This window comes from Calypte anna, chromosome 1, assembly GCF_003957555.1.
Source record: "Calypte anna isolate BGI_N300 chromosome 1, bCalAnn1_v1.p, whole genome shotgun sequence".
Lineage (NCBI taxonomy): Eukaryota > Metazoa > Chordata > Aves > Apodiformes > Trochilidae > Calypte > Calypte anna.
Window position 1 is genome coordinate 187,821,173 of NC_044244.1, and position 26,838 is coordinate 187,848,010.

The 26,838-nt window shown below is 39.4% G+C and overlaps 1 protein-coding gene across 1 annotated transcript; it reads right to left on the reverse strand.

Annotated features, from left to right (window-relative positions):
* Positions 1–870: 870 nt before the first annotated feature.
* Positions 871–26,560, reverse strand: MTNR1B (melatonin receptor 1B). Its single transcript, XM_030458474.1, has 2 exons — positions 26,344–26,560; positions 871–1,857 (listed from the first exon to the last, which is right to left on the reverse strand). The coding sequence occupies exons 1-2, from the start codon at positions 26,558–26,560 to the stop codon at positions 989–991; spliced, it is 1,086 nt and encodes a 361-aa protein (XP_030314334.1). The 3' UTR covers positions 871–988.
* Positions 26,561–26,838: the final 278 nt, after the last annotated feature.

Consider the following 26,838-nt stretch of genomic DNA (forward strand, 5'->3'; position numbering starts at 1 on the left):
AAAGAAATTAATTTCAGCCCTGGATGTATGTTTATCACAAATAGAAGGAAACATATCTGCACTATAGGGAACCTTGAAGGTTACCTTAGATTAGACACCAACAGTGTATTTTATTAAAGATTACATGTAGACATGTGAGGCAAGTATCTCAGGTACTATTGTAGTCAAAAGTGCTTCTTCCTTTGGTCTAGTGTAATTTGAGATTGCCTAGGATATCCTGCCTGGTGTCCAGTTGTCACTCCAGATGATCACAGGTCAAATGCTGTAATTTTCAGTCTGTTTGTTGTAAATGTATAAAGTGTGCTAAAGTGCATCAAATGGCATTGGATGTATATATTTAGGTAAACCAATGGAGTGCAATGAAAATTCAATCCTCTCTAAATAGGATTATTGTGTAAAGTAAACGTGCAAGAAATCAGCCACTTGTATTATCTTAATTACTGTAAAACTGACCACAAAAGATGAACAGGGTAAATAACACTGTGTTTCCAATCTCAGTGTATATAAGTATGAAAAACATGAGGAAAGGCTCTAATGTTAATATTTGCTTTTACACAAGCATTTGTTTCTCCATTTATAAGTTTGGCTCAAGGATACTGCTACAACCACTTCTCTATGCACAGAAATGTGCTGTTTGGCTTCTATATGGAAAATAGAATACCTGTTTCACCCTTTGCTCAGATACAGGAGGGAGGAAAATACCACTCTGCAGCCTTGATGAGTTGCTCTGCCCAAGCCTTGGAGCAGAATTCAGCTCTCAGAACTAAACCAGCTTACAATCACCACCTGCTTTAGTTTTGAACTGTATTTGCAACTGATATCTTGTACAAATCATGAACTGAGAGCAATGTGCTTCAACAAGAATACAACATTCCAGTTACAATGTGCTATCCAAATGAAAAGAACCCAAAACTAAGCAAGAAAGACCAGAACATTACAACATTCTTGGGATCCTCCATGACAAACCATTGCACTAAATATTTCACATTTACAAGGTATTAGTTTTCAGTTGGTCGTTGTTGTTTAAAGCAGGAGAAGGCTTGCTCTTCTGACCATCTGTTCCTCCTTTGGATGTGTCCTGGAAGAAAAGCCTTGGCATCCATAGAGACATTAAAATTCTTTTATATTCATTCCGAAAATTCTGGTTAAGAAGTCCATATATTATTGCATTAAGGCAGCTGTTGAAATAGGCCATGAAGTAGCTTGTAATGAACAACCATTCAGGAACTTTTGGTGCCATTTCCATAGGATCAATTGCTACAGCGAGTCCAATGAAGTTTAGAGGTGCCCAGCAAAAGGCAAAAATCACAAAAACCACAAACATGGTAAGAAAGTTTCTGAAGTCACTTGGCTTCAGTTTTGGATTTGTTTCTGACTTGACTCGTCTTCTAACTTGAAGCACTAAGACCCAAATTCTCAGGTAGCAGAAGCTCACAATGGTGATAGGGACAACGAAGTGAATGACCACAACAGCTATGGTATAGTAGGAGCTTGCAGTCTGAACAAAAGTGCATGAATAGACACGTGGGTCATATTTTAAAGAGCCAAGAAAAAAATTTGGCACAATTGCAATTACTGTTAATACCCAGATTAAGGAGACATACAGCATGGTGTTCCAACAGCTGTACACTTTGTCATAGGCAAAGCTGTGACAGATGTAGCAATATCGGTTTATTGCAATTGCAGTGATGTTGAAAATGGAGCCTATTACACTTAGTCCCATCACAAAGCCACTCACTTTACAGTGCATTTCACCCAAAGTCCATCCATTGTGGAAAATAGCTAAGAGCACCAGTGGATATGGATACAAGGCCACCACCAGATCAGCCAAAGCCAGGCTTACCACAAATGCATTACCTAGGAAAAAAGAAAAATACATAGATGTAAGTATGACAGCAAGCATAGTTGTGAACAAGAAGAAAATATGATATGATATTATCTTGGATTCCTGAGAAGCTAAATTATTGATGATGTCAGCAAGAAGCAGATTTATAGGACCAATAGATTCGTATGGGAAATAATTTTACAATTCAATTTAGAATACTATGGAAATTCCTACAGAGACATGATATTATGCCCACCTTTTAATCTTAATATTTACTAGCCATAATTATCAATGAGACATTACATAGCCATATGTTGAGTTGTTTCAGTGTAGCTAACTCCACAGATGGATTTAAAAGAAAAAAAGTCCCAAATGTGTTAGGTAGGCAGGCTTTTATATCATTCTAACCAGTCACTGGAGTACAGTGGTCTTGACAGGTATCAAAGGGAAGGTTATTAAAAAATAGGTCTGTAGGGACTAGAAGGATGAGTTGTTTTATATCAGAATTGCTACACAATAGTCTATAGGATAGATATTTTCTGCATGAATGGCCGACCAATACTGTAGATATTTTCCCATTAGATTGACTAAGGAAAGGTGAATTTCCTTCAGTTAAAGGCTTTGCATTATAAGAAAGAAGTAAACTCTAATTAGAGCTGATCTTGAGCTAAGTATTTATCTACCAGTTTTTACAATTTGTGTTTTACAATATTGAACAAGGTAGGGAATCATGATAGCAATCTTCAAATAAATGAAGAAGGAAACATATAATCCATTCCTGTGACTGTGGTGAACACAAATTTTGGTTACAGCAAGGAAGTTTGAGATGAGAGGTTGAGAAAAACATTTTAATGGTAAGAAGACGAACGTGCTGGAACATCTTGCTTTGAACCTGCCACTGGATGTTGTAAGAAGAAGTTAAATAAACATTTGTCAGTACTGCCCAGATACAGCTGGTTCCTGTTTTGAGCATAGGAATGATGAGATGACTTTTCTAGATATATAATAAGTGGGATAAAAGACAAGACAAGATTAACAAAAGAAGAGTGGCATATTTATCAGAATGGAGTTACATTTTGGCAACAAGAATTTTTCTCTTACTTTTTTCATTACTGCATCTGGCATTAGAGGATAGAGAAATCAGAAGAGAGAAAGAAAAAAAATAATTTTTGTTTGGTTTAGAATACATTTTGAAGAAAGACAGAGTCAGGCCAGGTGTGTGCTAAGATTAATCTAATCTCTACAGCCTTCCAATATCAGTTTATACCTAAAGGGTAATTATTTAGTTAAAAGCAAGTGAGCATTCAGCTTTTTCAGTCTCATTTTGAAATTTCCTGTGAAGTACCTTTGGCAAGAGAATTTCAAAATTGTATAATTTAGGACTTCTTGAAAACTCAGCTGCAATGAAGAAGGACAGTTAACAGTCAACTTGTCAAAAACATAATATACCATTTTCCAGCATGGAAGAAAAATGGTGCAATATCTATTAAGGCCTCAAGTGATTTGTCACTTTTATGGTTGTTTACAGGGTCTGGTGTTCACACTGTATACTGAAAAGTGAAGTCCAAGTTTTTTTTTTCTTTTTATTTGGGTGACTGTGGGATGAAGTGTAATACGATATTACTGCACTGAACAATCTACAAAAGTAGAGACGAATTTTTCTAACTCATTGAAAGTACATAATCAGCATTTTGAGAAATAAAAAGTATAAATATGTATTTTAAGTGCTTGGAGAAAATAAGTGTTCTTTGATATACCTAAATGCACCATTTGGAATGGCCATAGTTACATTCATAACATAACAAAAGAGGTAACTTCTTGTTCCCTGTATCAAAACAGAAACCAAGGAATGTTGTCTAATTGGAATTATTGTAATTATTTCCGTAATTTACCTGATGGACTTTGTTGCTGGATTTCAGTTTAATCAGACAGAATGTTATACTAATTTATAAAAAACACATTTGCTCACTGGAATGGAAAGAACACTTGATTACAAGCAGTAGCTACTAAAACCTGAATATTTAGCCAGAGACTTTAAAAATTTCACATCTGCACTGTTTTAAACGTTGATAGTTGGTTGCATAGGAAAGAAAATAAGTTCTAATATTTTCTTTGGGTGTAACAGAACTAGATCGGTATTTCAAGAAGTGCTCCTGCATATTGGTTTTTTTACCCCAATTAACAGTTAAAGGGAATTTTCACAACCACTTGCAATCTTGATAAGACTTGATATCGCAGGAATTTAATCACAGAACAAACTTTTTGGTAATGTCAGAACGTACAATTTAATTCTAATGTCTACCAAAACCAGAATCAATTGCAATCACCAGAATTTTTTAAAAGATTTTCTCATTTCTTTTCTTTCAAACCAGTTAAAATTATAAATTGCATATCATAGAATTCTATTTTTTATTGCAGGCTGTTTTGGTTGTTACACATTTGTTCATCACAAAAAACATCGCACACAGACACCACCCTCAGATCTATTTCAGATCTATTTCCCTCAATAAAGAGCCTTTTTATTCCTTGTGTACACTTCTGCATCCATTACTTTTTCTTTAGCATACAAAGGCCTAGCTTCAGGACAGGAAAATTGTTTCTTCACAGCCTGCTGTGCAAACAGCAGCATTATTCTCTGCCCCTGCTTTTCCTACTGTCAAGCTTGGGTCACAGTGTGGTAACAAATGTAAGGAGTAGAGACAGGCAAGGCAGAAAGTCAATGTGTATGACTATAAAGTATTGGAAGACTTTCTTAAATATCAAGGATTGGTGACTCAGGATAATTATTTTGTTCTTGCATTTCCATGTCCTAACCTTAAGGGAAAACTCAGAAACACTCTTGCGTATTTCTTACTATATTATGTCTCAGTTGGAATGTGAGTGAGATAGCTCTTTGTTTAGACTTAAGGCTTGAAACCTCCTCTAATAATAATTATTCTGTTCATAATGAAATAACCTTTTATACTGGCTGAGAAAGATAGACTGGAGTTTTTCTATTATATCACTCTAAAAATTAACTGTAGGTACTTATCTGTACTAAAGGAAGAGGATCAAGACCTTGAATTTAATGAAATAAGCAAGAGTCCTATTATTGTATAAAATTTATCCAATCATCCCTCTCTGGAGTTTACATTAACAGACACCATCAAGAAGTTAAACAATCTGTCTGTCCATCCACACTGGGCATTTTTTCAGTGCTAGCTCACTCATCAGTTCCCTTTTTTCCCTCTGCCACATTCCTGCAGCCTCTGTACTGAAAATAAATTTAAATTAAGGAGACTTCCAATAGCTCTCTTGTTTTGGTTGGTGAAGAAAGATAGAATCTGGGCTCAGTTTCTAGAGATCCTTTCAGTCAAAGACACAAGATATCACTTCAAGGACGCACGGTGTCATCCACTATGTAAATTAATTTTATACAAACTTTAGGCATATAAAATGCTGTTTTGCTCTAGTGTTTAAAATATTCACACAATACACAAGGTGATTCTAAACTTTTAATTCTTTCCTGTAAGTCATTAAAATAAAATAATTTAACAGCCTTGATCATAATTCCAATTTCTGCAGATGATATGCCTCTTGAATATAATATTGTTCCTCAGCTGTGACATCATCACCTCTCTCTAACAAAGGTAACCTTGATCTGATACAAGCATTTGATCCATATAACAAGAGTAACAACAGTGAAAAAAACCCAAAAATGAGTACTTTAATTATATTTCAATGTAAAAGAACAAAACTCAAAGCCTGAATTTCTTTCATAGTTCCTACAACTTTCAAACAAGCAGACTGTACCTTCAGACAAAAAGAAATTTCAGTCTATTAATCCCAAAGACCATTAGCCAGGATTCACTACAGCAAAAGGCTTATTAGATCTATTGTTTGAGTCTAGACAATCAGGGACATTGAAGAGGCATATATAACAACTTGAAGAAAGCAATCAATCCTTCAGCCTGTCCTTCATTAATCTCCCTTTGTCTATAATTACTAATTAGTAATAGAAACTACGCAGTTCTGATAAGGTATTCTCTTGAAATTTGTTGTGCAATGTCATCTTTTGAGATGCCTAAATGCCTAAATGTAACTCCTGTGCTCCAGACCCTGCTGAATCCTTATTAGAGTGAGTCTTAAGGTCTGGACCAGATAAAACAGGAGCAAACTCAGCTAACAGCAAACTGGTATGAAATGGAGTTCATGTGTCTATGTGTCTGCTCCTGGCTGTGTAAGACTAACCCTGAAACTGAAGCTAAGGACCGTTTTGCTCAGCCAAACTATTTAAGCACAGATGCTTCTAAGCACCAGTCTGAGGGCAAACCTGAGCAAGGTATGAGTTGTTTTATAGTTCAGAGTTCAGGATTTTGGCAAAAGAGATGATTTCTGTGTTGGAACTGTATAGCCAGTCCCACTCCTGGAGGCTTCTTCATTGTATGTATTTCCATGTACATATGGATACTTACTATTTCTTCTGCTCATTTGTTTTCCCACAATTTCAGATAGTTTTTAGCATGTTTTAGGAGTTACATGAGAAGATAGAAGGCTATGCTTTCAGAGTCCAGACTTCTACAAAATGTCCAGGTGGTGACTTGTAAGTGAAAGTTCTGGATGTTTTATTGCTGGCTCTCGATGCTGTCAGTGATGCCTGCATTTTCTTACCTAACATATTTTCCACTGGATTTCAATTCCTGTAATTCCTACAGTTTGTGCCAGGCTTGGTTGTCAGGGTTCTTCTTAACATTTGTTCTTCATTGTGGGAATGGGAATGAAGCCACTAGGAGAGGACACTTGCAGCAGGTGCAGCAGAGAATGAAGGCTTTCACACACTGATATTTGAATTCTCTGTGACACTACAAGCCAAGGCCTGAGGTTATCTTCAATTTCCTGAGACATTTTAGTCTAGTAAGTTGTTCAAGAGCGTGTAACTTGAAGGTTTAACATAATGCTTCAAAAATGTACCACATAGGTTTTTGTTCTTTGAATACAATAGTTTTAAAACGGTGACAAGCTCCTTTGTAGTTATGTTTCATGATTTCAGGTATTAGTGGATATAGTGCAGACATGGATGATGGAAAGAAATAGGTGGTTAATGTTCGCTATATCCACAGAATCTTAGAGTCTCCAGCAAAAAATTTACTATACAAAGTGTATCAAGGCTGGTCTTAGATCTCTGGAACATTCAGGTTATTTCTTTTTAGGAAATGTATGTTCCCTGAAGCTGTTTGAAGTATTTGGTGAGTAAAATTATCCTATGATATGCAGAAGGAAAATACTGTCACTGGGATTGCTATGCACAGAGCAGAAGGGGAATATAAGTGGCAATTGTCCTTTTATTGTGCAGTTAGCCAAAGGCTTTGGGAGAGCTTTCTGTTCTGAAGAAATCCAGGCCTAGATACCCTGGAAGTTAAACACCTGTGTTTTCATAGTAAAGTCTGGAATCCAGACAGAATAGGTTTAAACCTTACTCATGTACTTTCTGGATAAAGCACTATGCTGTCATGCAGAAGATGAAAGAGACACTTTCTCATTTTAAGATAAAAAAATGCAAACCCCCCACTGTGGGACAGGTTAGTGGGGAATGCTCTGTATACTCCATTTTTTCAAACTGTCCTGCAAGGCAAAAATACAGGATTCACAGAACTGGAAGCTCAGCATAAATAAGGGAGTTTGAGATTGTGGCTTAGTAATACCAGTCTTCTGGACTGGGACAGAGCTTTGTCCTTGGCCCTGCATCTCTAACTCTGCATTGGAAGCTACATTTGCAAGAGCTGAATTTTAGGCTGATAAGCTATAGCTTTTAGGTGTCAACACAGTCTTGCTGAAAAGGGGTCTCTAAGTCACACTATTGATTAATATGGTTCCTAGCTCATGATTTTGGCATGCTTAGCAGTTAGGTCTGAATGTCACTCAGTAAGGAAAGGCTCAGGGTCTCCTGGGTGCTCAGGCTTCTTCTCCCTGTGGTTAAATATGGAAGCACTGCAATTGCTATGAGTTCAATGCTCTGAGTTTCATAATAGATTGTAGGTGCAAAAAAAAATATTTATAATATGAGGCTGTTAAAAATTTTAAAGGTTTGAGATTTGCAACAATTATTTGTATAATTTTGCTCACCTGTGGCTTCCTCTCATACGAGTAGGGACAGTGGTGACTCTTTATTGCCACCTGGTGCATGAGCCACAGCAGAGACAAGGTATTGCCCCTCCAGCACAGCGAAAGGTAAAGGGAAGAGTGTGTTCGTCCAGAGTAGAAGTCAGATAGCTTGTCTAGAGGGTATACTTTTCTTGACTATTGATGCTTTCTATGATTCCAGAAACTTTCCTGGCACTGGATGTGTTCAGAGAGAAAAGGGGAAGCAAAAGAGACAAGAAAGGCTCATAAAGATTTACTATTGCCTAGTGGTTAGGACACTTCAATGGTAGAAGAGCCTTTATTTGAAGGACTTGAGCCTATGTCTCCCATAGTCCCAAAAGAGTGCCCGACTCACCAGCCCTGCTGCTCTTCTGGGGTTAGCCTGCTTTTCTCTTTCTAGATTATGTTCAAGAATTTCACCCTAGAACCAGAACACACAGATTATCACTTATACAATACCATGCTCTTCATCAGTACATTTCAAAGCAAATAACTCCAAACAACCTTTCTCATTATTTAACAGGTGGGACACTGATAAAAACAGGTGCAGGGACCGTCCCAAGACATAGATTTTGAAGAACACTCTAGGTTCATGAGCTTTGCTTTTCTCCAGGAGATAGGATCACCTCTATGATTCTGTTAGGCACACTCAGAAAAGAATGACAGAGCCTGTCCTGCTCCCTGCTCCAAAATGACACCACAAAGGCATTCTGGTGCTGAGGGATGGAGCCAGCTGCAGAGCTAGATGGTGATGAAGCAAGTCAAATTCAAGGGGGTGGTTGCTGTGATAGGTAATAGGTAATAAGCCTGTGGAACTCCTTAACTCATCTTGCCAATACAAAAATTCTGTATTCAAGAGGAGGATGGAAAAGTACTTGAAGGTTACTAAACAGACATAACATGCTAGGTTCAGGAAATTCTCTGAGATGGGAGTAATGACAAGCTGACAGAATACAGAAGTATCATATAGTATCTCTCTTTTTTTTTTTTTTTTTTTTTTTCCTGTCTTTCTTTTTATTTTTATTATTTCCCCTCTGGATGTGTTTGCTTGTGTCTACAGTTGAAGATAGAAGAAGAAGCTAGTTATGCCCTTGGGCTGAACCATTACAACCACTTTTGACATGGATGGGAGGCTTCACTGTTCAGAAGCACAGCTCCCAACTGGACTCTTCTGTTGTGCAGATCTGAGTGATACAGTGAGATTCTCTCAGTCAAGTCCCTGCTTGTCACTCCTCTACACAACTAGCTTGGTTTTGTTGACAAAATATTTGAGGGGCAATTACTTTGCTCTGCATGTCTGGCTACCTGCAACTGAGCTGCACCCTGCAGCAGGTTTGAGACAAAGATCCCTTCTACCAGTGCTCTCACACTTGTCAGAATTTTGCCTTCAGGATAGTCTAGGAAGGCAAAAGGCTCCTGTTGTTGCTGAGAGAGCATCTCTGCTGAGAGGACTATTGCTTCTCATATAGGGAATGAAGCCAAGACATCTACACAGAGTGCTTCCTGCTGTGGGTACCAGTAACAGGGCATCTTCAAAATCTCCAGTTGCTGAGCACGATCACTGAATAACAAAAAAAAATAGTCTGTTTTTTCATTAATACATGAAAGAACTTGTGTTTCCTTTATCTGTCAGTATGTATCAGCTTAATTTTCTTCACTTGAGGTGATCACAGCTGTTGATTGCTTCAACAAAGGAAGAAAAGGAAACCTTACATGAACAACTGTAGATATCAAAATTCATTGACTGCTGCCAAAGGGGCTAATATGAAAAGGTGTAAAGCACAACAGGTGTAATCTAGACAGATTCTATAAATAGTGAGGCAACCTATTATTTTTAATATTTTTTTTCAGTCTCAACACTATATTACATTTCACAGAAAAGAAGTGAAATGTGTAGCACTTCATAGGGTGTTATTTTGATAAAAATAAAATAAAGAACACCAAACAACTAAAACTGGGTTCATATCTACTATAAAAAAGACTGGAGTGTGGAACCAAACAAAGTAAGAACATTTCACTGCTAAAAACTGTGCACAAAACTTTATTATGTCCTGGCAGATAGTGATTTCTATTGTATGAAAGACTAGGTCATCTTCTATTACCTCCACTATTACCTTCATCTTTGCTACTGTTGTTAATTTATGTCAAAGGAAATTATGTTGGGTTTTTTCCTCTCTTACAGCAACAAAATGATGTTCAGGTCTTTAGAATTATTTATCTCCTACCTTCTTTTAGAAAGTATGACAGGAAATTGAAGAATGAAAATAACTTTGTGCAAACAAAAACTAGGTTTTTCTTGTTGACCTGGTTGGGATGTTTTTATGTTTGTGGGGTTTTTTTAATATTCACTATTCAGTTGAATTTTAAAAAAACTAACAAACAAACGAACCAAAAACTACAGAAAACCCAACAAATACCTAACAAACCCTAGAACACAGAATAATTCTACTTTGAAATATAAAGCTAATGATATTATAGAAGATATTAAACATAAACAGCAGATATATTAAGTGAAAAAAATGGGACTATTGCAGACTATGGGACAAACTCAGCACCAGTTAGCCAAGAGATTTGGTTAGCTCTGATAAGGTGCATCATGGAGCTTTGCCTTGTAAACCCATTTAAACAGAACAGAGCATTTTGACCAGTACAAATGCTGGGGTCTCCTTTTGAGGAAATGAAGAGATCTCAGTGGTAATTTCCACAGTGATTTACCCAACTGCTCTGTGGCCTCCAGATGAAGGACTTGCAGCATGTGGCAACTACACAACCAGAAACAAATACATGCAAAGCACTTTCAGGGGTTCCTGTGTTCAACTCTCAGACACAGTGGGGGATCCCAAGACATTCTTGGAATGATAAAAAAATGGGATCTGATACTCTGCAGTAAATATAGGATATTGAAATATATTTAATATGAGGAGCACTTAGGTTGACAAGTTGCCAAAGCTTCTAAAAGCCTCTGGAGTCCCTTCAGTATGGTATTTTTTTCTTTCTTTCTTTCTTTGTTTCCCTCTTTGCCAAGGAAGAAAATAGATTATACTTGACGAAAATGTCCACAACAACCCTTCAGTGAGGGAAAGTCTTCCCCTTTTTATTTTGAGCTTTTAGAAGGCCTCAATACTGTACATGAATAGGGAGATAAATGTCTTCAGAAGCTGTTGTCAGCCTGTGCCATCTGCTTCTTTTGGAAACAAGGTCTTAAAACAAAGTACACTGACATGATTCATCTTATAATGATACTCCTAGATTTGTAAACAGAATGTAAACAGAGGAGTAAATAAAATGCTTTTCTTCTAAAGCATTGGCTGGTTTGTGTTTCAATTCCAAACGAAGTGTGTGATGATAATTTCCTAAATTCAGGTCTTTTCTGAAAGCTTTGCAAAATTTCTAAATGAGACTTCTGTTCAGGCTAAGCCTGCCAGTCATGGTATTGGTGAGAAAGTTAAATGAAGGCTGATAGGAATGGGCTTATAACCACAGAATCATTTATGTTGGAATGGATCTCTTGAAACCATGTAGTCCAACCCTCCTGTTCAAAGAGGCATCAGCTACAGCAGGTGATTCAGGGCCATGTCCAGTCAGGTTTTGATTATGTCCAACCATGGAGACTCCATAGCCTCTCTGGGTGGCCTGTTCTACTAAGGAGCAGATATTTATACAGAAATTACTGTTTTCACTATGGAATGGGGGAAAAGTATGTTAATTTTGCAATAGTTAAGGGCTCTACTTGACCTACTAAGTAGCAGAGTGTGGTGAGAAAGAATGAAGAGGCATAAGATCCTAGCACAAAAATATTTTTGGAAACCAATTCTCACTGATTTTAGCAGAGCCAGAACGTAACTTCCTGTCTAGATATACAAATACCAGGTTCAGCTTGTCCAGGTTGCAGAATGCAGAATCCTTTTGCACATGCTACTGTGATCAGCACTCTTCATTGCACTCAGCCATTCAGACTGACTCTGTGGCAGTCCCAGCTGGAACCTAAGTAAGTAATCTGGTGAACAGGAGTAGGTGACTTCTGTCTGCCTGAAGCACCAAGTCATACCTACAGGTTGTGCTCTCTTAGTAGGTAAGCAAATCTTCAAAATGGGACAAACCAATGTAATTTTTATTAAATCAGGCTCAAATGGAAATCACTTTTGTATATATTACATTAGAATACCGTGTTTGAAGATCATGTGCTTCACTATTTTTTTTTTTTACTCTCCATAGGCAGGTCAGATGTTCTTGCTTTATTGCAGTAAGGGTGCATTTCTGGCTCATGATCAGCTTGTTGTCCACCAGGGCTCACAGTTTCTTTTTCTGCCAAACTCTTTTCCTGCTGGGTGCCCACCAGCATATATTGGTGTATAGGGTTATTTCTCCCCAGGTAAAGGACACACCTTTCCCTTTGTTGTGGCAACCTTCATGACACTCTTATCAGTCCATTTCTCTAGCCTGTCCTGGTCCTTCTGAATGGCAGCACTTTTTGTATTGCTGAGGGTGCACTCTGCCACACCATCCAGGTCAGCAATGAAGTAGCTAAACAGTACTGGTCCCAGTACTGAACTCTGAGGCTCACCACTAGTGTCTTGCCCTTCTACTGGACTTGGCACCACTACTTGTAACCTCCCAAGCCCAGTCACTCAGCCCATTTTCAATCTACCTCACTGTCCACTTCTTTAATCCCTATTTAGCAGTCTATGAAGATGTTGTAGGAGACAGTATCACAAGCTTTAAAGTCAAGGTAAACAACATTGAATACTCTCTCCTCATCCACCAAGCTAATCATGTATGTGACTGTAGAAGACTATCAGGTTGGTTAAGCATGATTTTCCACTTTTAAATCCATGTTGATTGCTACCAATAATCTTCTTGTCTTTCCTGTTTCTGGAAATGGTTTCCAGGATTAGTTACTCCATCAAATATTCATTACCTCATTAATGAATCAGAAGTGGTACCTTCTTATAGCATCCTGCTCTTTTATTGACTGCTTGTCTTGCAACCATTAATTAAGTCAAACTTTGCTTCAGTTATGATATAATTAATCTTAAAAAAAAAACCAAAAACAAACAAAAACCACCAAGTATGAGACAGTAATTGGAAACATGTCACATTTTCTCATAGGCTGAGGCTACCTACGGGCTTGTAATCCTGTCCTGAAACTAAAATATAAATTAAATTTCTGGTAGTGTTGTGGAAGGCATTCCAACTGACTCTTTTGGTCTCGGTTGTACTCTCTTATATTGAGGTGCCCAAAACTGGACACAACACCCAAAATGTGGCCTCACAGTACTGAGTACAGGGGGACAATCACCTCCCTACTTCTGGTGGCCACACTATTTCTAATACAAGCCAAGATGCCATTGGCTTCCTTAGTCCCCCAGGCAGACTGCTGGCTGATATTCAGCTACTTGTCAATTAGAACCCCCAGGTCCTTTTGTGCCTGGCAGCTTTCCAGCCACACTTTCTGAAGCCTGTAGCATTGCATGGGGTTGTTGTGGTCCAAGTGCAGGACCTGTCACATGGCCTTGATGAAGCTCACACTGTTGGCTTTGGCCCATCAATGCAGTCTATCCAAGTCTCTCTGCAGAACCTCCCTATCTTCAGATCAACATTCCTGCCTAACTTGGTGTCATCTGCAAACTTGCTGAGGATATACTCTGTGTCCTTATCAAGATCATCAATAAAGATGTTAAATAGAAATGGTCTCAGCACTGAGCCCTGAGGAATGTCACTTGTGACCTGCCACCAGCTGGATTTAATTCCACTGATCACCACTCTTTGGGCCCTCCCACCCTGCTAGTGCTTGATCCAACAGATCATATCCTCATCCAGGCCATGAGCAGTGAGCTTTTGCACAAGAACTGTGTGGGGAACAGTGTCAAATGCTTTCTGAAAATATAGATAGACAATATCCACAGATTTCCCTTATCCAATAGCTAGGTCATCTTGTCATAGGAGATAAGATTCATCAGGTAGGACCTGCCTTTCATAAACCCATGCTGACTGGGCCTGATCCCTTGGTTGTCCTCTATATGACTTGTGATGGTACTCAAGATAATCTGCACCATGACCTTCCCTGCTACCAAGGTCAGACTGGTAGGTCTGTAGTTTCCTGGATCCTCCTTTCTGCCTTTCTTGTGGATGGGCGTTACATTTGTTACCCTCCAGTCCACTGGGATGTCCCCAGTTATCCAGAATTTCAAGTAAATAATGGAAAGTATCTTGGCAAGCATGTCTACTCTCTCGACATCCTTGAGTGTAACCCATCTGATCCCATAGATTTGTGTGTGTCCAAGTGGTGTAGCAGGTCACTGACCACTTCCTCTCTAATTGTGATGTCCTCATTCTCCATCCCCTCCCTTTCTTCTAGCTCACCAGGCTGAGCTCCAGGGAACACTTAATTCCACTGCTAAAGACTGAGGCAAAGTAGGCGTTGAGCATATCAGGTTTTTCCTCATGCTTTGTCACTGTGTATCCCTCTGCATGCAATAAAGGTTGGAGATTCTCCCTAATCCTCCTTTTGTTGTTAATGGGTTTATAGAAACATTTTTCATTATCCCTAACAGCTGTAGCTCAGCAGAGCTCAAGCTGCACTGACTCTTCTAATTTTCTCCCTGCACAGTTTCACTGCATCTGTTTAGATTTCATGAGAAACCTGTCCCCTCCTCCAGAGTTCATGGACTCTCCTTTTGTTCTTGAGGTCCATCCCAAGGTACCTCGGTAGCCAGGCTGGTGTCCTTCCCCACCTACTTGCTTTTTGGCACACAGGGACAGATGCAGCTCTTGGGTACATAAAAGACCCTCAGCAACAAGTAGCTTCACTTCAGAGCAGTGCAGTAGCAGTTACTGTAGTTTACCACATCAAAAGGAGTTTGATAAGGTGCTTTTCAGAAAATAGTATTATTAACTACTCTCTGAGAGGCTACAAAAGATGACCCTTGATTTTTAAAGGACAACAGGGAAGAAAGTAAAAAGGTGTGTTAAAATTGCATGCTGTCTTGAGTTTGCTGACCAGAAGGTCTTTCTGAAAGATGATGGAAAATCCAGATAAGGTGTTCTGTGAAAATTTTCCTTTGTAATGATCCAATGATTACACCCTATGGCTTCCAGCCAATAATGCCTGATTTCAGATGAGTTTGCTGAAATGCTTACTCCCTTCAATGTAGATTCCCAAGAGTTTTAAGAACCATAAGCTGTAGTTCACAGGAAGGAAGGGTGAGATATCTCCCAGTTGGCACATAGTGACTATGCCACCTGCATATCTTTACTTGTCTTGAAGTGAAGCAGCATGTTTTAATATAACATCCTTTTACTTGTCAGTAGAAAAGCTGAATAGAGTTGTCTACTTCTAGGAACATCTTTAAAGTCCTAAAGACTACAATGCTAATGAACTTCACCAATGGCAGGATCTGCAAACCATGAGTAGCTAGGGAAAAAGAAACCAACAACAAAACTATGCAGATAATATTAAGTAAGTAATTAATATAAATTAATGTAAGTATATCTGTATTTACAAGTATATAAAAATACCTAAACTGATTAGATGTATTAATAGGTGATAGTGGTCTGATTTAAGGTCCTTTTCCCTGTTTGAACTCAAATTAAATGCAGTGTATACTGAGGTAATAGGAAGAATTGCACTGGCTTTGGTACAAGAAGACACTGACAGGATTTGAGCAAATCTCGGAGACATGAATATATTTTATAGGTACTTGGCTTTTTTGCAGTGATACATTTTACCCTTAGATGCTAGCTCTGAACTTATAATTAGTTAACATAATTATATTTACAAGGCTGATGTATTAGGCAGATATTGTTCATGTCAGTCAGACTGCTAGCTCCAGTGGCTGTGTTGATATTTTCTGACAACAATTTTCACCCTTGTGCAGATATGGCAACCTAAACCAATAGATAAACAGATGTTGTTCTATAGCAGAAAGATGACAATGCTTGTGAAGGTGTCATGTAAAACTATGATAAACTTCATATAGGTATTTAAATATTTAAAATGAGCCAATTCCATGAAAAGTAGCTGAAAAATTAACAACTTTGTAAGTAGGGTCGTGTTTTCTCTTTAGATGTAATTTTAGCAGCATTATTAAAGTGTAATCAAATATATCTATAATTAATAATTTAAAAAGAACCCCAGCAAATAAGATCTCAACCACTAGATAAAAGTGTTTAAGCAGTTGTTATCTGTTGTGTCAAGATCTGACTGCCCCACATACAGCTGAAATGTCAGGAGAATGTAGACTCTGTGATACAGTTCAGTCCTTACCATACCTTACATACAGTTCAGTCCTTACCAATTTTGAGGGAAAATGGAAAGCAAAAGCTTCCAAAGCAGCTACTGTTGTTGAGGAGGGCAATAGAGTTGCACTCTCAGTGATTTAGACATATTTCTGTTAGTTTTCATTATCAGGAAATCTGTTTCATGACCATAACAAGGTGGACTTTAGAAACCAGAAAAACTTCTCAGATTGATTTTTAGGAAAAAGAAAATTACCATGGTGTTTCCTTCTTTCTGCAAAGGAAAAAAAAAATGTTTTATCAGCTTAGGATAACAGAGCTCTTTGCTTATGTAGCCTTGAGAAGAAGACAGTCTGTGCCAAGGTATGAATATGTACTTGTAAAGCATAACTTATAAGAAGCTAAAATCTGGAGCATACCTGAAGACACAAGTACTCAGAACAGATCTGAACTGGAACAGGTCCTAGAGGCAGAGAGCATCTTATCACTGACTTAATGCAATGAATGTAGTTTCCTGTGACATTCTCAATAGAACGGTTCAAATCACTTGGTGAATACATATCTGCTAAGAATGGTTGAAAAAAGTAGTTTTTGAAAAGCTCTCTATGTCAATTTGGTCCCTGAGCTCTGGCTGATTGGGTCAAAGAGCACCATGAATCCTTGAGTTGTTTCTGCTGATCCATCCAAAAAAGAGCTCGACTGCAGAGGTCATGCCTCATGCACTCAGTGAGGCTTGAAAAGGAAATATCATTGCAGAGTCCAGGAAAGAGATGGTAGCAAAGTGAGTGCTGCTAAGACACATTGGAATTGCCATACTACAGCAGCCAAGACCTGCTTTTGGTTTCCTGTATCTGAGATCATATTAGCATTGGTTATTTCCTGAGATGAAACGAAACTTATTTTTACTCTGTGTTAAAAAAAAAAAAAAAAAAGCTGTGTGACTTTTTTAGACTTGGACTTATGAGGAGCCCGAGTATGGTGTTGCATGCAAAGTACCACACTAACATCATCCTTTGATTTTTCTTTTGCTGAGAACATGGGTAGGGTGAACTTGTGCCAAACAAAATACACAGTATAAATATATCCTCAGGATCTTCCATTACATGTTCAAGAAAACCGTTATATTTCTCCAGTTCAACTAAATGTATATCATTCTATTTTCCTTAAAGATAATCCCAGCAATAGCTTCATTTACAAAATGGACTAGAATTTAATATTACATACTAAAATAAAAGTTTCTTTTGGATGATCTTCATGATACACTGACTATTTACTTATCAATAAATAGATGATTTTCTCCACGGGATAAATGTAAATTATAATCTAGAGTATGCCAGGTGTGGTATTGTATGTATGGTATGTATATGTATGGTATTGCCAGGTGCTTCAAAGGAAGATACGAAGTACCCCATAGATGTAGAATAGCCTGCCTTAGATTACATTTTCTCCTAACTCTCAGCTGCTAGAATTTGGTTTACATCTGCCACTGGCACATTTCATACTTTCTCCAGTTTTTGGAAGCATTAAACATTATGACTTGGAACACTAAGAATATTCACAGAATAGTTACTATTTTTTTTACTAATTTACCAAACACCTGACCTCTACTGTCTACTTAGAGTTTGAGAAAGTGACTTCCATTTTAATATTCTTCATCTCTAGGTTATGCTGAATATGCCCTTGATCGTGTTTCATGATTCTCTAGGTGACAAAACAAAACAAAAACAACAACAACAAGATTATTCTAGTCTATCTTCTCTAAATCTATCTATTAATTTATATACAACATCATACAAAGCTGTCTCATTGATTTGAGGGAAGTGTGGGTCTCTTTGGGATTCCCTGCGATGCAGGCTGATACAGAACTTATTTTTCTCCTTCATGGTATTTCAGTATTCCTAAATGCTTCTTTATATCCCCTTAGGTCGATAATTTCCTTACAAACTTTCTACATGCAAAATATTGTAAAATTCTATATTCTTTAGATTTCTTCTCATGTAAAACATTCTTAGATTTCCACTTTTTCCAAATTTACTTGCAAGGTTTGCTTCATTTTGTGAAGGATAGTTTCTTCATTAAAGTAATTTTCCTGTTTTGCAAATAAGCAGTACTGTTTCATTTTTGCTCTTCTAATTTTGGAATCAAGAACAGATTAACAATGCTGAGTTTATTATTTTTATTCATTTTTCATCTGGTGACTGTTTGAACCAAGTCTCACAGCAAAGAGGATGAAATTGGTGATGAAATTATTCTGTTTCCTCTTCAAGAAGAGAACAGAAATATAATTAGAAGTATGAGATGAGTCATGGGCACATGACTGAGTAATTCTAGAAGTGATTTAGAAAGGCTTGGAGGATTGATCATTTGGAGGTTCTCTCTTGAGTGTTTCATATCTTCATAGACAGACTACACCTAAGCATATGGGATACCAGCTTGCAATCTACACTGGCAGAATGAAGAGAAAGAACTTGAAATTGGGAGATGGGAAGAAAGAATCACACAGTTTCTTCATTTAACACTCAGGACAGGGGGAACTTTGGCTTCAGAAAGGTGGTGGCAACAAATATAGAAAACAGGAGCTCACAGCCCAAGAAGTTGGACTGGGGTGATAATTAAAAAAAGCAATAGAATCAGTAAAAAATGCCAGGAACCTGTGCAACAAAATAGCAGATCAAAAAACAGTGAGAAATTAAAATTAAACCTCATGGAATAATTTTATTAGGATGGAATTGCAGCAATGATCCAAGAAGAAAAATATTAACTGAAAGGTATATAGTCTTCATAAAGGGAAAAAAAAAAGAAAGAAAAAAAAACAAAAAGAAAAAATAAAAGAGAGGATGATATCTGGTAAAAGCAAAATTACATTGAGAAAGAGTTGTAAAGACAATGTGCAAGAAATCAGTGATAGGGTGAAATCACCTCTGTTTTATTAGGGAAATACTAATGGAAACAGCAATGATGTGCTGCAGCTCCTCATATGGAAAGCAAATAATAAACATAGTAATGGTTGATGAGCTCTGGACATACACCCAGTAGATTTCTTCAGTGCAGAGTCTATTTGGAAATGTTTCCCAGCCTTTGTTTTGATAAAGAACAAAAACATCCTTGAAGAGCCTGTCATAGAAAATAAGGGTGTATTGAAAGCAGATGAGATTATTTTGTTTAAATTAAATGGAAGAATAAACAAAAAAGACATAATTAAGAAGCGGTCATGCACATTTTGATAAATAAAAGAAGCTAATTAGGAAAGTGAAGTCAACTGTATTGAGGAGGGTAGGGAAGGACTTGAATGTGGTTGAAGCTTGGCATTTCTTCATATTAAAGATACAAAAATATTCTCTGGGACTGGCATCCAAGAGAGGGAAGAAATCTTAAAAATAGTACCAGATCTAGCTGGATGAAAAATTGACTCAACAAGGATAGCAGGGGCAAGAAATGAGGTGAAAAGGAATAGAAAAAGATATGTCCACCAAATAAAACTGCTAGAAAGAGCAGGAATTAATAAAATGGAAACTGTCCAAAACTTGAACTTAATCATCTTTGCAAAGAATTCTAAAATTAATAAAATGACCTTTCATCACATTAACAAAAGGAAAAAAGAAAGAGGAATTACCAAGGGGGTGGGATGAGGGGAAGAATCTGAAAATCAATTTAAAATGGCTGCTGATCTGAAGAAAGGTTTTACCACAGTTTTTAGCAAGGATAATAATGGTGGGCTTGAGAACAAGTCAGGTTGGTAGGTGAGGAATAAATGTATCTACAATAAAGCAAAAAAGTCAGAGAGATTGAATGTATCTGATGATAGGAATTTTTTTACATCTCTTATCTCAGAGGTGGTGTCATGGATTCTGAAGGGGGACTGAGCTACATGTGGAACCAGTAAAAAGGACCAAATGTGTTCTCTGGTTTTCACTCCTAGTAGGAGAGTGCTGATTTCTCTCAGGCACAGAGCTTGGCACCAACATGCACCCCAAAGAGCAGTTTTTGCCATCACTTTCCCACACCTGCAGTGCTCTAACACTTAACTACCCAGTTCCTCCTCCCTTGCTATGGTGCTATAACAACTGCTGCAAAAGCATGAGTGGTCCCAGCCATAAGTCATAGAGTAATGAGAAATCTAAAACAGTGTTTCCACCTCTGAAAAATCCATCTGTCTACCACAGACTATGAGGTAACATGGCACTTGTACTTAAAGTGAAAAATTAACTGCAAAGGAAGACTGGAACAAGAAATCATTGGGCTTCCTAATCTCATTTTGTTTGTAGGCAAAGATGCAGGAACAAATTGGGAGGGAAAGGAAAATTAAAAATGCAGGTAAAGACAAATGGAATAAAATTCAATGTGAATTTACACGAAGTGGCTGTACCAACTAATGGGATCATCTTTATTTAATAGAAGCTTGGCTTGGACTTTCTGTACCTGAGAGGTTGCTCTAAACTGATCTAGGCTTGGAAGCACATATGCCAGGGTACCACACACTGTCTATTGATACCACTGCCTGGATGTCATGAAAGAAAACTTTTGGACCAGAGGGAACTAGCCTGCGTTGAACTAAGTTTGTCTGATTCAGAAGTATTATGTCACAAAACACAATGAGAACTAATGAAATTTTGTGATAATACAAAGTTGAGAGCCCATATTGATACAGGGAAATGTCAGGATCCTTATTTCCTTGAGGACTAAAAGAGCAGAAAGTGGACAGACTGTAACAGCATGAGGTATGAGGTCGGGTACTGAAAGAAAAATATTCGTGTAGACTGAAAAGACAAATGAAAAATAAGACCTGCATTAGCAAGTGACTGCTACAAGAAGAACCAGCTATATAATGCCATCACATAAAATGAAAATGCAGCTCCAAGGCATACCAGGTCCATTTTTTTCTATTCAGGAAGGACAGAACAGAATAGAATGTTAATATTATTTTCTTGAAGATATTAATGGCATTTCACCTGCAATACTGAGAACAGTTCAGTTTTCTCTTGTTTGAGACTGATTAAGTCAGCTGGGATAGGTGAACTGAAAGGCCTAGAAGAATTATTGAAATGAAGAACCTGGTTAATTAGAGGAAACTAAAAGCATTTGGTTTGTTTACCATGGGAAAACAAAGGTTGAGATGGCACAAAAATTCTTACCAGGTAATGATCCATCCAAATTAAATGACAATTATAGCTCTACAAATAAAAATATCCACTAAAAACGAATATACATAAAGTTACAAAAATGTTTGAACTGTAGCATTATTACAGAGAGATAGGAGGGCTTTATTCTAAGCATTAGATTCAGTGAACTTTTGTGAATGTTGAACTCATATTCCCATAAATTTCTTCATTTTGAGCAGCTTTACTACCAGAGATCCTGAACGTGAAAACCAAAAGTACACAATGCCAGGGATAATAAGTTCATGGATCCAGGGTTCAAGAAGTAAGGAGTACAAAAGCTGGAACCATGAGTGGGATCTCCCATTTTGCTCATCAAAATATATTCTTGTCCACATCTCTGCTAATGTTAAAAGACAATTTCACCAAGCAGATCCAGGACCCAGGAAGCATACTGAACATTTCAGTTGTATTGATAAAGATTATTATTTTTTTAATGTCAGTGTTATTTGGATCAATATCATTTCTTGGAGGAAAGGAGGTGAGGAGGAGGAAAATGTGCAAGATTAAGGATGGAACTTGAAAAGTTACTATAAGAATTACTTGATGACTTCTGACGTAGTGTGTTGACCTTTTATCACCTAAATGTGGGTGACTACACTGACATTGTCCCTCTTGGTTGTCTTTTTTTCTAGTGGAAATAAATAAATAAAAATAAGTTAGATTACCTATGCCCTAAACATGTTTTCATTTTTTCTACATTAATTATAAAAGAGCTCAAGGAAAAAGTTCACAAACATGTATCTCCACTGTGGTCTTCTAAGACATGAATTCCACCCCATGAATGTCTTCTGTCCCAGTGGACAGGAATAATAATGGGGAGAAATAAAAGAGAGATAACTGAAGAGATGAAGAATAGCTGAAAACAGCTTATAACTACAGAGAAAACATACTCCCAGCTACATTACAGAGGTGGAGTGAAGTGGAAAGGGAAATAGCACAGAAAAAGAGTATAACACTTGTTTATATTTGCAAATGTGTTTATTTAGTAGATAGATGAGTACCAAAAATAAAATTCTATGTGCAGAAATGTTTTATTTTGTACAGATGTGCATATGAGAAATGTTGTCCATCTCTACAGACACATACATCAGAGAGAAGTAAACATGCAAATACACCTATGTTCTTACAGATAGAATAAAAACATGAAATTTGATTTGATTTGTGTTTTGCCATGCAAATGGAAATAAAGGTCTCATAGTGCTGTGTTAGCTGTTATATATAGAAAGAAAAGCAGTGGAAAGAGTGAAGAGGGTTGACACAATACACTAAAAATACCCCTTTCTGCTAATGTATTCTTTGGCAGTGCATCAAGGTTAATATTAGGCCTTCTACCAAAAGTCAAAGGGTCCCAAATTCTCATTGCTCTTTGAAATGATACCAATTTAATGTGCTTAATTCTCACCTCTTGGTGATTTTATATAGGTATACAAATGCATCCTGAAATTCTTTTAAAAGTATAGTGGTTTTAACTGACTTGATGCACCTCTGAAACACTTGACTATCCAGCAGTGTTGTTGAGCACATGTTAGCACTTCAAAAGTTTAGCACTTTGAAAGCTGCTTTCAACTGAGCATGCTTAAATGAAGACATGCATAACCAATAGTCACTTCTGAAAATTCAGTACACATTTGACATTTCAAACAGAAAGACAGGCTAATTCATTTTATTATATCCACATATAAAGTTTTATTTAATTTTGTAGCATGTTGGACAAAGTTACTCCCCTTCTGAATTAGAAATGGTAATAGCATTAATTTTTGTAAATTAAATCAGAATTTGCTCAGCCTTTCACAGAAGGACTGGGTGCAGTTATGTAAGACAAGAATATTGATTCATACCAATTATGCTATGTATTACTTGGAAGAGCCATCGCAGATTTTGCCCTCCCCCTCCAAACCCAAATTTAAACGTGGGCTTCTGTATGCTATGAAACAATATTTCTGTTGTAAGGCTGGCAAAATTCCCACTGTTTAAGGAGTGAATGAGCAATCTCTGAAAGCACCAATCCCACCCATTCTCTATTTCTCTCCCACTGAGCATAATACTTACCAACAAAAGACTAATGGGTCATTTTATTTCATTTCATTCTTGAGCCTTGTATTACAAAAGAGCACTAAAATAAATTTGCTTTTTATTTCAATTTAATTTTAAGGAGAGTGATGCATAATTATGTTGTTTGCAATTATCAGATTTCTCTGTAAAGCCTAGGACAGAACAGTCTTGATAAATCCTGCAAATATGCTAAAGTCCTATTTTGCATTCTGAAGGGAAGATTCCAGTTTATAACAGAGAACTGGACAAAGCTGTTTAATTTATTTCTCAGCTTCATGTGCATCTGTGCTTATTTGAAGTCCCAAAATCAGTTCCCCATACAAGAAAATCTCTCAATAGCTTCTTCAAAGAGGATTGAGTGTTCATGGTGCTATAGCTCTTTCTTTTTTCTTAGTTCATTCAGACCTCATCTCCTGTCACAACTGTTGCACTGGCTTCATCTTACGTCCCTCTGACATGCATTATTGCAACCCTAATTCCTTTCATACTATTTCTCATCATTTCTCTTTCTACCACAACAGCTCCCCTAGCAAGTACGAATATATATTTTCTAGTTTGCTCAGAAAAGAAAACATATAAGTACTCCTGCTTGTCCTTTTTTCTTGCTTAAGAGGCTAAGGGCTCTTAGCCATTCCCTCCATCAACCCACACACAGCTCTTTGCAGCCCATTCCACTCTGCTCCTTCCTTAAGAATTTTTCTCTTGAAAGACCTCTGTGGACATTTACAAAACCATGTTTGCTCAGCTCCATCTCGAGCCATCTCGACTTGGTGGAAAAGTAATAACTGGCAATTTAAAAGGTATTCAACTTTATGAGTATTATGCAGAAGGAATTCCCTGCTATTCTTCATGGCACTTATCAAAGATGAGATCCTGAGACAAGATTAGTGACATCACATTAAGGATGAACCTAGGAGATCCATTAGTAAGTATTGAATTATAGAAGGAGACTACATCTTATTTCAACAGTCTTAGGACTCCATAGAGCATTTTGATCAGTACTTTGAAATTTATTCTTACAGGCATCACTGTTTTTCAGTACAAACTCCCTTCTGCTCTAGTTGGAAGGAAGGATGCAGTTCAGAAGAGAGTCCTTCCCCTCTTCCCCCGCCTCGGCCGGGGGTTGATGCCTCTGGCCGGCAGCGCTCTGCAGAGAGCCTGTTTCCTAATCGTTCACATACACACACACACACACACACACACACTCGCACGATCACGGAGCAGAGGGGCGAATCGCTGCCGAACGACCTGTCCCCCGGTGCCGATGAGGGCGGTGACTCCCGGGACAGCGCCGTGGGGGTCCTTTCCCCGCCGCGGCTCTGCGCCCAGCTCCGCAAGCCTCGGCCGCCTCCGGCTCTGGCTCCCGGCACTGCCTCTGCCAGGGGTGCCACCTTCCCCGGCTCGGCCCCGGCAAGGCTTCACCAACCTCGGCACGGCTCTGGTGCCCCGAGTAGCTCCCTCCCCTTCTTCCCTTGCTCACCCAATCCACAGACATCCTTAAGTCTGGGGTGTGATGGCTCAGCCCCACGTAACCGGGACCCGCCAGCAACCCTCTCATGCAGTTAGATGTATGCTGATTAGGTACGTTAAGCTTCATGCCTCTATAAACTGCTGTTCCTAAGCATCATTTCATTAAAACGAAGGACTGCCAGCTGGAGCTCTAGTCGCTGCACGTGAAACACACGTTGGGGCAGGGACACCCATTTAAATAAACAAAACCAACAAACGAAATAAACCCCAAATCCAAACAAAACCAAACAAACCCCTCGGGAGAAGCAAATGAGCAGGTCTCCCTCCTTCCCCTCGGTGAAATAGTACGGTGATGAAGCACTCCGCAGCTTCTTGGTTGCGAAGCTGGACCGGTCCCATACCGAGTCCGCTGGCTCCGAGGGCGCGGGGGATGCTGACCGTCTGCTTTGCCTCAGCTCTCTGCAAAGTTTTGGAACCCCGACCTGCGTGCGCATCGCGAAACGATGTCATCGCAGACATGAAGAAGCGAGCAGCTTCGGGAACTGCTTAGTGCTACGAGAACTTTTAGTATATGCACGACTGCTTCGGGGGTAGCACCAACAACCAACAGGCAGCCGACTGCCGGTATCCGAGGAGCAGCCCAGCTCTGCGGATCAGCCGAACCCTGCGCATCAGGTCACCCAGCCGGTGACAGCGGCAGGGTGGGGGGAAGAGAGAGCATCCGCATGCAGCGGGACATGTGTCAATCAGGTAAGAAGCTGACCGGAGGGAGGCAAATCTAAAAAGTTGCTGCTAACTCCAGAGTTTTTTACCTTGAGACGTGTGTAACTATACCGGTAAGGGTAAGACAAGGCAAATAATTCTAGCAAATAAACCACGCAGAGCCACATTTTAGCACAACAAAGAAAAACCACAGAGACGATTCAATAAAAATAAACACTCCACTTTATTTGTTGCTTTCGGCTTGAAGGCTGTTCGCTGAGGGGACAAGACGAGGATTTCATGATAAACTACTGTGAACTCCGATGAAGACTCCGAGGCGTGCGCTGAGCCACTTTCTCACACTCGCACAGCACCTCATCTTCGGAACTGCTCTTTTAAGTTTTTAAAGTTCTTTCTCTCTTCCTCCGACCGCTTTGGTCACGCTCTTTGTCTCCGATATTTAATCAGGTGGCACCGATTCCCTTTATCGGTAGCTCCATAGAGACTACACGATGCCTCATTAGAACCGGGGTCAGGGCCGGGCGCGCAGAGGCTGCGCTAGGGTGATGCGCCACGGGACAGAGCGCTTGGGGACCCTGCGCACATTAAGTGCCGGTAGAGCGGGACTTTCGGGTCCCCTGCCCTCAGCTGGTGGCCCGCCCAGACTCCACAAGAATTTTGGTCTCCTCACGCAGAGGTGTGAGGGGAGCAGGGTAAGGGGAGCGGTGTGCCCGCGGGGCTCTGGGCGGTCTGGGTGCCCGGGACTCAAGTCCTTACCTGAGTTCCTCAGCTTGCGGTTCCTCAAGACGGAGGCGATGACCAGCAGGTTGCCCAGGATGTCCACCACCGTGGTGAAGATCAGGACGCTGGAGAGCACCGTCACCACCCAGGCGGGCCGCGGGACACCCGCCGCCGCCGCCTCCCTCTCCGCCAAGCCGAAACGGCCTCGCCCGCCCGGGTCGCAGCAGTTCCTCAGGGAGCCATTCTCCAGCATCGCTGACACCCAGACCCAGCGCTGAGCTCCAGACGCTGCCCCAGACGCAGCCTTATCCCTACCCCTATCCCGGCCCCGGCGCGGCGGCCCGGCTGAGTGCCCGCGCGACGGGGCGGGAAGGCTTTTAACGGCCGCGCCGCGCGCGCTGCCCCTCCCGCTCCCCTCACGGAGCTGCCGGGGCGGGGCCGGGGGCGGAGCCGGGGGCGTCACGGCCAGGGCTGAGGCCCCGCCCCGCGCTGGCGGCAGGGGGTGGGCGGGAGGCGGGGGTGTGAGGGGAT